General features: G+C 42.6%; 1 protein-coding gene across 1 annotated transcript; it reads right to left on the bottom strand.

Moving 5' to 3' along the window:
* Positions 1–261: 261 nt before the first annotated feature.
* On the bottom strand, positions 262–2,695 carry LOC124047898 (small nuclear ribonucleoprotein Sm D3-like). Its single transcript, XM_046368228.1, has 4 exons — positions 2,338–2,695; positions 996–1,134; positions 670–862; positions 262–519 (listed from the first exon to the last, which is right to left on the bottom strand). The coding sequence occupies exons 2-4, from the start codon at positions 1,119–1,121 to the stop codon at positions 455–457; spliced, it is 384 nt and encodes a 127-aa protein (XP_046224184.1). The 5' UTR covers positions 1,122–1,134; positions 2,338–2,695; the 3' UTR covers positions 262–454.
* Between the last annotated feature and the right edge of the window lie 8,923 nt (positions 2,696–11,618).

Raw genomic sequence — 11,618 nt, 5'->3', positions numbered from 1 at the left:
GGAGATTGCATGGCCGTGTGTACAGTTGTGGCTGAAATAGCCAAGTCCACTAATTTGAAGGGGTTTCCACATACTTGTGTATGTGTGTAAGATAAACATACATACACACGTGTCATATATAACATACACATAAGAGTAATTTTTACAACCCAGATAAAGGTTGGTCAAATGAAAGTTCCTCAAAAGTAATTGCATGTCACTGCCATAGACATTAAGGGTCATATCACATTCACCCAATAAGAGACCAAAATGCACCTCAAATAGAAATGAGCAGACAGGGGAACCGACAATTTATTACAAATATACATTTATATATATAAAAAAATTACAATGTCAAAAACATGTGTCCGTCTTGGAAAATGTAAAAGTCTGGCTAAAGAAAAAAAGTATTCTCTTAAGAAAAAAACATTAAAAACACTACCATGCTATCTTTTTTAATTAACCATTGCAGATACTATCGCCTCTTCTGGAAAATGGTTCCTCTTCCAATTCCTCCACGACCTCGTCCTCTTGCAGCCACTGCAGAAAAGACAGTTAAATAAGAAAAGTTACCAGAAATAAAAGAAAATATATATTTTTATAAGTTACTACTTATAGTCGAGCGAAAATTTGTGTCATTGACTCTCAATAATTCTCCATACGGGTATATGTAGAAGCAGTAGCACTCACCCTGGGCTTTGAGAATGGCTGCCTTCCCCCTTCCTGCTCCGGTGCCCTGGTTCTTGTTTTTCATGCTCTTCAACATAGGAGCATTCTTTAACATGTCCGGTAAAATCAGGAAGCGAATCTTGCTGCCCCGGATGTAGACCTGCTCTAGTTGGGCTACACGGCCATCCCGATGAGTCACAGTGATATTGGACATCTGAAAGGAAGAGATAAGAGTTGATATACTTCCTACACACAATTCTGTAAAAGGGACACAAATCCCTCCCCTACATAATAATAAAATAAGAAAAAACTATTGCCTGAACCCTAAAGGCAGCCAGATGACACACCTGGCAGTTCATGTTGTCCTCAGCCTCAATGAGCTTGCCTCTGTACACTTCACCAGTGTTGGTCTCACAGGTCACAATGTGACCCTCTGCTTCATGCAGGATCTTGATGGGCACGCCGATGGACATATTTGCAGAGATCCTGTAGAAACAATGAGACAAGGTTTAGATTGACAGTGTCTCCAGAGATAGAAAACCATTTGTACCTTATTACAGTTAGGCAGGTAGCCTAGTGGTTAAAGCATTGGGACAGTAACCTAAAGGTTGCTGGATCGAATCCTCGAGCAGACAAGGTTAAAAAAAAACTGTTCTGCCCCTGAACAGTTAGCCCTCTGTTCCCTGGTAGGTCATCATTGTAAATAAGAATTTGTTCTTAACTGGCTTGCCTAATAAAGTTTTTTTACGCTATATTTAACAAGGTATAAAGAGGCAAACTCTAAAGCATTTTATTTCAGCGTAAGTGAGGCGTTAGATTATGGCCTAACATAAATAAAGTGCTTGCACTGCCGCACCCCTGGTTAGCCTAAGTCCTGCTGTTTGCCCTACCCCCCACACTTTTTACCTGGAACCCTGACTCTTTCAATGTCTGGTCTTCAGTCCATGCACTCAACTTGGCTGACACAGATCAACATAGGTCTTCATAGTTGCCAATGATATGCCTGGCCTGACTTAGTCTTGATGGACTATTGTTCTTCAAACTAGGTTGTGGTCACAGTAATCTGAATTTCTACTTGGTCAATCAGAGGATGTCCTCTTATCGATGGAGTTCAGTTTTTGTCACCTCTGCCTGCTGGTTTAGGCCTGGGTTACAATTGTATTAACATTATGTTATTGAGCCTGCGCATAGCTTTCACGGTGGCCTAAATCGAAAACAAACATGTTCAATTCTACTGGAAAGTGAGTATCAATATTAATCGCTACCTCCACAACTGAGACAGGTAAATAAGTAAAATGTTAATATTCAAAACATTGTCACATACACCGGATAGGCGCTGTGAAATGTGTTGTTTTACAGGGTCAGCCATCGTAGTTACGGCGCTCTTCTTGGAGCACATGCAGGTTAAGTGTCTTGCATAAGGACACATCGACAGAATGTTCCCCATGTAGACTCGGGAATTTGACCTATCGACCTTTCGTCACTGTGTCAACGCTCTAACCGCCATGCTACCTGCCTTCCAAACATATTTAAACTGCTAAATGTAGGTAGCTACATAGCTAGCTTACTCAACTGTGGCCGGGATCTCTACTTTAGTTAAGTGGCAAGGATGGGTGTGTTGGTTTAAGATCGCTGGGTAGTTAGTATAAACAATCTAGCAACTTGCTTAAAATGTAGCATTGTTTTTACCTTAATTTGAAGTTGTTCTTTGTTGATTTCCGCAGTCTTCAAACTTTCATGCTTCTGCAACGTGCGACCAATGAATCAGCGGCGAGAGTATTTCGTGCGTTTTACCACTACCCAGAATGCAACTGGAGAAAGGAAAAAACTTCCGGATTAACGTAAAGCGATGCTTCATGTGACTTGTTGTCTTCCTCGATATATGATTATATATCTTACGTTTGCTAAAGAAGTTTAGCCGCCCCCGCTTGTTTAGATGGAGACGACCCCTTTGTAAAATGAACGCGTTTAGATAAATTAAAAAGACAATCTTGACAGGCCATGTCCTTTCATTGTGCCCTTTGTGTATTCAACTCTCCACTATAGTCACAGACAGAAGGGGAAACCCAGACTCGTCACAGGAGCATAGCATCGATTTACGTTTTCTCACCATCTAATATGGTCGTGAGCGGAAGTCCAGTGGCGGGAAGTGGGAGAGGATGGAACTATGTGAAACTGGGCCGATATTCTGCTAATTTTCTAATCGATGAAACATCTGATATCAAAAACATTTATGTTTCCGAAACTAAAATATGTTACGAACAGAGTGCACTAAGTTTTATAGACTTTGACGGTTTTTAGAAGGAGTGAAAGTCAAATTGAGTTTGCCCTCACTTCAAAGAAGGCGTTCCCTAACGGCAATATGCAAATACAATGCGTCATTAGGATATCCCGCTAGCTCGAGTTTGGCTTTGCCCACCTTGCTTGTTCTACCCACAATGCTTAATTTGCTCCCACTGTAAACGACACAGATGGACTATCTTGGGTTAGTTAAACATATCTTTGCTACAGTGCTTTACGATCCTATAGTACACGGATATTGACAGTAAAAGAAGCAGTATTGAGTTGGTGCATTGCTTAGAATAAATCACAGTAGCCTACTTCATCCAGTGGCAGCCCGTGCCATGGCAATGTAAAGAAGCTGATAGTACAAATGGTCTTCTTTTATAGAAACAGGTCCTGCCTCTAGCTAAATAGTAGAAATCAGATTATTCAGATGCAGTTTATCATAGCGCATGCACTGCGCTTTATTATGGGCAACAATTGTAGTACTCATCACTGCATTCTCAACCAGAAAGTTGGTTGGCCTTCTTTGATGTCAAATAGGTTGATACATTGCTTTATTTTCATTTATAAAGCCCTTTTACAAAAAAATCCCACTGTACCTAACATCCAGGGTTGGGGAGTAACAGATTACATGTAATCTGTTTACATGTAAGAGATTACAAAAAAACAGTACCTGTAAAAATATTGTAATCAGAATACAGATACTTTTGAAAAACGAGATGATTACTTCAAAGACTACTTTTAAATTCAGAAAGGATGTTTGCCACAAAAAATATTTGACACTTCACTGTTTTCTCAATGACATTCAAATCAGCATTGAAAAAAGGCGCAAGTTTAAGTTTGTTCCACCTGAGCAAGTCTGACCACAAGTAAGAGACCACTATATGATGACACACCAAATGTGTTTGATGGATCGCGGGAAAAGAGCAGGAATAGGCTTTTGTAGGCTACAGTCCAAGCTATGTCTTCCAATGGTGTGACTGCTGTCGGCATCCAAAGATTATCCAACTTGATTAAACGCTTAGAGGTAAGGATGACAGCAGTGGTGTAGTCTAAGGCGATATGGATATCACTTATTATTGATATCTACATAGCACATTGATGTGGCAGGGCCTTTTCTTATAGAGCTACATTTTTATGGAATGTTCTGCCTATCCATGTGGGAGACACAGACTCGGTCTTGACCTTTAAGTCTTTATTGAAGACTCATCTCTTCAGTAGGTCCTATGATTGAGTGTAGTCTGGCCCAGGGGTGTGAAGGTAAATGGAAAGGCACTGGAGCGATGAACCACCCTTGCTGTCTCTGCCTAGCCGGTTCCCCTCTCTCCACTGGGAGAGAGACCCTAACCCGATTACGGGGGCTGAGTTACTGGTGCTCTTCCATGCCGTCCCTAGGAGGTGTGCATCACTTGAGTGGGTTGAGTCTATGACGTGATCTTCCTGTCCGGGTTGGCACCCCCCTGGGTTCGTGTCGTGGTGGAGATCTTTGTGGGATATACTCTGCCTTGTCTCAGGGTAGTAAGTTGGTGGTGGAAGATATCCCTCTAGTGGTGTGAGGGCTGTGCTTTGGCATAGGCGGTGGGTGATATCCTTCCTTGTTGGCCCTGTCCAGGGGTATATTGGACGGGGCCACAGTGTCTCCCGACCCCTCCTGTCTCAGCCACCAGTAATTATGCTGCAATAGTTTATGTGTCAGGGGGCTAGTGTCAGTCTGTTATATCTGGTGTATTTCTCCTGTCTTATCCGGTGTCCTGTGTGAATTTAAGTACGCTCCCTCTAATTCTCTCTCCCTCTCTCAGAGGACCTGAGCCCTAGGACCATGCCTCAGGACTACCTGGCCTGATGACTCCTTGCTGTCCTGAGTCCATCTGATCGTGCTGCTGCTCCATTTTCAACTGTTCTGCCTGCGGCTATGGAACCCTGACCTGTTCACCAGACGTGCTACCTTGTCCCGGACCTGCTGTTTTCCACCCTCTCTCTCTACCGCACCTGATGTCTCTAACTCTAAATGATCAGCTATAAAAAGCCAACCGACATTTACTCCTGAGGTGCTGACCTGTTGCACCCTCTACCATCACTGTGATTATTATTATTTGACCCTGCTGGTCATCTATAAACGTTTGAACATCTTGGTCATGTACTGTTATAATCTCCACCCGGCACAGCCAGAAGAGGACTGGCCACCCTTCAGAGCCTGGTTCCTCTCTAGGTTTTTTCCTAGGTTCCTCCCTTTCTAGGGAGTTTTTCCTAGCCACAGTGCTTCTACATCTGCATTGCTTGCTGTTTGGGGTTTTAGGCTGGATTTCTGTATAGCACTTTGTGACATTGGCTGATGTAAAAAGGGCTTCATAAATACATATGATTGATTGAGTCATGTGAATCACACTGCTGCTCTCTTATTTAGCTATTTGCATCGTAATGGTTGTTGTGGGTGGCTGTTCACAAATCTAAATGTGTATTTCAACTCAATAATAGTTGAATTCAAGAAGTTTAAGCTGTTCAGAGTTTGTACTGTTAGGTGACCTAAACTGGGATATGCGTAACACCCCGTCCGTCCTACAATCTAAGCTAGATGCCTTCAATTTTACACAAATTATCAAGGTACCTACCAGGTACAGCTCTAAATTCGGAACCATGGGTACCCTCTTAGATATCATCCTGACCAACTTGCCCTCTAAATTCACCTCTGCTGTTTTCAACCAGACACTGGTTCAGCGATCACTGCTTCATTGCCTGCATTGGTAATGGGTCCGCGATCAAACGACCAGCCCTCATCACTGTCAAACGCTCCCTAAAACACTTCAGTCGAGTGTAACAGTATAACTTTAGACTGTCCCCTCGCCCATACCCGGGCGCGAACCAGGGACCCTCTGCACACATCAACATTTACATTACATTTAAGTCATTTAGCAGACGCTCTTATCCAGAGCGACTTACAAATTGGTGCATTCACCTTATGACATCCAGTGGAACAGCCACTTTACAATAGTGCATCTAAATCTTTTAAGGGGGGGAGGGGTGAGAAGGATTACTTTATCCTATCCTAGGTATTCCTTAAAGAGGTGGGGTTTCAGGTGCGTCGTGAGGAAGTTTGTTCCACCATTGGGGGGCCAGAGCAGCGAACAGTTTTGACTGGGCTGAGCGGGAACTGTACTTCCTCAGTGGTAGGGAGGCGAGCAGGCCAGAGGTGGATGAACGCAGTGCCCTTGTTTGGGTGTAGGGCCTGATCAGAGCCTGGAGGTACTGAGGTGCCGTTCCCCTCACAGCTCCGTAGGCAAGCACCATGGTCTTGTAGCGGATGCGAGCTTCAACTGGAAGCCAGTGGAGAGAGCGGAGGAGCGGGGTGACGTGAGAGAACTTGGGAAGGTTGAACACCAGACGGGCTGCGGCGTTCTGGATGAGTTGTAGGGGTTTAATGGCACAGGCAGGGAGCCCAGCCAACAGCGAGTTGCAGTAATCCAGACGGGAGATGACAAGTGCCTGGATTAGGACCTGCTCCGCTTCCTGTGTGAGGCAGGGTCGTACTCTGCGGATGTTGTAGAGCATGAACCTACAGGAACGGGCCACCACCTTGATGTTAGTTGAGAACGACAGGGTGTTGTCCAGGATCACGCCAATGTTCTTAGCGCTCAGGGAGGAGGACACAATGGAGTTGTCAACCGTGATGGCGAGATCATAGAATGGGCAGTTCTTCCCCGGGAGGAAGAGCAGCTCCGTCTTGCCGAGGTTCAGCTTGAGGTGGTGATCCGTCATCCACACTGATATGTCTGCCAGACATGCAGAGATGCGATTTGCCACCTGGTCATCAACAACAGTCACCCACGAAGCATCATTACCCATCGCTCCACAAAAGCAGAGCAAGGGGAACCACTACTCCAAGGTCTCAGAGCAAGTGACGTCACCGATTGAAATGCTATTAGCGAGCACCACCGCTAACTAGCTAGCCATTTCACATCCGTTACACGAGCAGGCCTTTCTAATCAACCTGGCCCGGGTATCCTGGAAGGATATTTACCTCATCCCATCAGTAGAGGATGCCTGGTTACTCTTTAAAAGTGCTTTCCTCGCCATCTTAAATAAGCATGCCCCGTTCAAAAAATGTAGAACTAAGAACAGGTATGGCCCTTGGTTCACCCCAGACTTGACTACCCTTGACCAGCACAAAAACATCCTGTGGCGTTCTGCACTAGCATCGAATAGCCCCCTCGATATGCAACTTTTCAGGGAAGTCAGGAACCAATATACACAGTCAGTTAGGAAAGCTAAGGCTAGCTTTTTCAAACAGACATTTGCATCTTGTAGCACTAATTCCAAAAAGTTTTGGGACACTAAAGTCCATGGAGAATAAGAGCACCTCCTCCCAGCTACCGATCACTGTACCTGTACTCAGCAAATCTGTAAATAGCTGTTAAGGGAATTTTTATCAATGATGACTAATTATGTATACATTGCAATCAGGACTGACTAATCAGAATACTATGTTGTTACTGTATATGTACTAATCAGAATACTATTATGTTACTGTATATGTACTAATCAGAATACTATGTTGTTACTGTATATGTACTAATCAGAATACTATTATGTTACTGTATATGTACTAATCAGAATACTATTATGTTACTGTATATGTATGAATTTTCTTTTTAATCCTAGTACTGAATATAATGTGTGTAAATATAATCAAGAATTAGAACAATGACTGTCTGTACCATGGTAGAAATGAATGAACTTATAGCCAGACTGGCTAGACGGCTTATTTACACAAGCTGACCTAGGCTCGGTCATATATCATCTTAATAGGGAGAGACGATGTGAGAACCATACAGCCATTGTACTAGAGCGGAGATGACACGGGCTGGTACTAAAACTAATGACGCCATTTTCAGTTTATAACCTGTGGTAAAATGTGTAAGGGGGAGTACTCTCGTGAATAAAAGCTGCTGGTTGACTTTAAGACTGGGCTCTGTCCATTTTATACAAATAAGGGTCATACAATCTCTTATGAATTGACAGAGTGATTCATTTTAATTGGGTATTAAAACAGAGGAATTTAATTCCTACAACAATAGCACACCCAAATACCTCATCCCCATATTGTTATTTATCTTCTTGCTCTTTTGCACCCCAGTATCCCTACTTGCACAACATTATCTGCACATCTATCACTCCAGTGTTAATGTTAAATTGTAATTATTTGGCCTCTATGGCCTATTTATTGCCTTACCTCCCTAATCTTCTACATTTGCACACACTCTAATGTGTTATTGACTGTACGTTTGTTTATGTGTAACTCTGTGTTGTTGTTTTTGTCGAACTGCTTTGCTTTATCTTTGTCACACCCTGACCTTAGAGATCCTTTTCTTTCTCTATTTGGTTAGGTCAGGGTGTGATTAGGGTGGGGATTCTAGTTTTTTTTTCATTTCTAGGTTGGCCTAGTATGGATCCCAGTCAGAGGCAGCTGTCATTCGTCTCTGATTAGGGATCATATTTAGGCAGCCTTTTCCCACATTGTGGGATCATGATTTTGTATTGTTGCTTTTGAGTCCTACAAAGCTGGACGTTTCGTTTTGTTGCTGGTTCACATGAATAAATATGATGAACGCCTTCCACGCTGCACCTTGGTCCAATCCTTCCAACAACGATCGTTACAATCTTGGCCAGGTCACAGGTGTAAATGAGAACTTGTTCTCAACTGGCCTACCTGGTTAAATAAAGGTGAAATAAAAAATAAATAAAATAAAACACACACACACACAGAGAAAGACAGACAAGGATTACTACCAACTCATTATATACTGTCTCTCAGCTTAAAACCTAATTCAAGCTTCAAATAAACCTGCCGGGGACCCTGATCTACACAACTCTCTGTCCCTCTATTCACTTATTCAGTCAGTGCCAATAATCTAGAGACATGCATCAGAGGGTAAATGTCTCCTCTTATCTATTTACAGCAGTAGCAATAAGGCCATAAAATCAACCGTGACAGAGGGGCTTGTAAAGGCATGCTTACAAACAAATAACCATTGAGATTATGTCCCTAATAATTTGTATATTCTAGCAAGGCACCCACTAGACTCATGTTGTATGCTAAAGCCAGGCTCCCTATATGTTAATCATTACTGTATTACTCGCTGTAAGGGTTGCCCACTTGAATGAGACGATATCGTGTCGCCAAAGCCTCCACCTGAAACAAGTCTTCTTTCACAATGTTTAGTCTACAATTGATTATGCCATTCAGATGCAAAAATATTCCCCAGTGTTTGATTATGATTTTTATATGATGGTTACAGCATTGACTGTAGGTTGTAGAGCTCATTTTCATATTTCCTTCATCTCATGTTTATTATCACAACACAAAGCATTTTTAAGAGTAAATTGCCACCTTCCATTTTCATTCAATGAATAAATAAATGCATCATTACTGAATAAACACACACAGTACTGCCTGCTTAATGCAGGCCGTTCCCACAGGGGAAAAAAGTATTTCAATGAGGAAAGCGTAATGGCATAATAACACCTGCATTGTTTGCTGTTTGGGGTTTTAGGCTGGGTTTCTGTACAGCACTTTGAGATATCAGCTGATGTACGAAGGGCTATATAAATACATTTGATTTGATTTGATTTGATAATCAAATGCACCTTCATTTGATTTCCATTGAATTAGGATCAGTGACTGGTGTCAGCAACTACTCTGTAAACACATTCCCACCAGTTGGTGAGCGTGTGATTGTGTGCGTGTGTGTGTTTTTTAGCTCTCCAGGGGTAGGTTAAAGTTGTGCACACTTATTTGAGCAGTGAGATAAAATCCTGTGTGTTCCTTTGCTTTGGCTTGTTGGCAAAACTTATAGGGGGATCTGGCTCTGAAATCATACAATGACTTTGATGACGTATTCAATAGAGTTGTGACGTGTGACTGGTGCTTTTGTCCAGGTTATCAATCTGACAGCTTCATATGTTCAGTAGATATAGACAGAGTATAATTGGCTGTAAAATCACCAAGTTACAGAGGCTATACAGTGCATTCGGAAAGTATTCAGACCCCTTGACTTTTCCAACATTTTGTTACATTACAACCGTACTCGTAAATTGATACAAAAAATTATGACAAATGACAAATGACAAAATTAAAACAGATTTTTAGACATTTTTGCTAATATATAAAAAATAAAAAACTGAAATACCTTATTTACATAATTATTCAGACCCTTTGCTATGAGACTCGAAATTGAGCTCTGGTGCTGTTTCCATTGATCATCTTTCAGAAGTTTATACAACTTGATTGGAGTCCACCTGTGGTAAATTCAATTGATTGGACACGATTTGGAAAGGCACACACATGTCTATATATGGTCCCACAGTTGACAGTGCATGACAGAGCAAAAACCAAGCCATGAGATCGAAGGAATGGTCCATAGAGCTCAGAGACCGGATTGTGTCAAGGCACAGATCTGGGGAAGGGTACCAAAAAATGTTTGCATCATTGAAGATCCCCAAGAACACAGTGGCTTCCATCATTCTTAAATGGAAGAAGTTTTGATCAACCAAGACTCTTCCTAGAGCTGACTGCTCTGCCAAACTGAGCAATCGGAGAAGAATGGCCTTGGTAAGGGAGTTGACCAAGAACTCAATGGTCACTCTGACAGAGCTCCAGAGTTCCTCCGGGGAGATGGGAGAACCTTCCAGAAGGACAATCATCTCTGCAGCACTCAACCAATCAGGTCTTTATGGTAGAGAGGCCAGATGAAACCCACTCCTCACTAAAAGGCACATGACAGCCCACTTGGAGTTTGCCAAACGCACCTAAAGGACTCAAAGAAGCAAGATTCTCTGGTCTGATGAAACCAAGATTTAACTCTTTGGCCTGAATGCTAAGCGTCACATCTAGAGGAAACCTGGCACCATTCCTACGGTGAAGCATGGTGGTGGCAGCATCATGCTCTGGGGATGTTTTTCAGTGGCAGGGACTGGGAGACTAGTCTGGATCGAGTGAAAGATGAACGGAGAAAAGTACAGTGAGATCCTTGATGAAAACCTGCTCCAAAGTGCTCAGGACCTCAGACTGGGGGCAAAGGTTCACCTTCCAACAGGACAATGACCCTAAGAACACAGCCAAGACAACACATGAGTGGCTTCGAGACAAGTCTCTGAATGTCCTTGAATGGCCCAGACAGAGCCTGGACTTGAACCCGATCAAACATCTCTGGAGAGACCTGAAAATAGCTGTGCAGCGACTCTCCCCATCCAACCTGACAAAGCTTGAGAGGATCTGCAGAGAAGAATGGGAGAAACTCCACAAATACAGGTGTGCCAAGCTTGTAGCGTCATACCCGAGAAGACTCGAGGCTGTAATCTCTGCCAAAGGTACTTCAACAATGTACTGAGTAGTTTCTCTTTTGTAGATACTGTGTTGCTTTGCCAGTGGTATCATATTGATATGGTTATTATTAGGTAATTATTAGGTTAGTGCCTTAGTTCTGGTGAGTCAATTCTCCATTTGTTTTAACGTTTTATTTTATTACCATGAAGCTGCTCATTTCTATTTATCGATGGTACCTGTATCCAGGGTAGATAAAGCTTTCTATTTATCGATGGTACCTGTATCCAGGGTAGATAAAGCTTTCTATTTATCGATGGTACCTGTATCCAGGGTAGATAAAGCTTTCTATTTATCGATGGTACCT

The sequence above is a fragment of the Oncorhynchus gorbuscha genome, linkage group LG11 (assembly GCF_021184085.1).
Source record: "Oncorhynchus gorbuscha isolate QuinsamMale2020 ecotype Even-year linkage group LG11, OgorEven_v1.0, whole genome shotgun sequence".
Taxonomy (NCBI): domain Eukaryota; kingdom Metazoa; phylum Chordata; class Actinopteri; order Salmoniformes; family Salmonidae; genus Oncorhynchus; species Oncorhynchus gorbuscha.
This window is presented reverse-complemented; position numbering and strand designations above follow the sequence as displayed.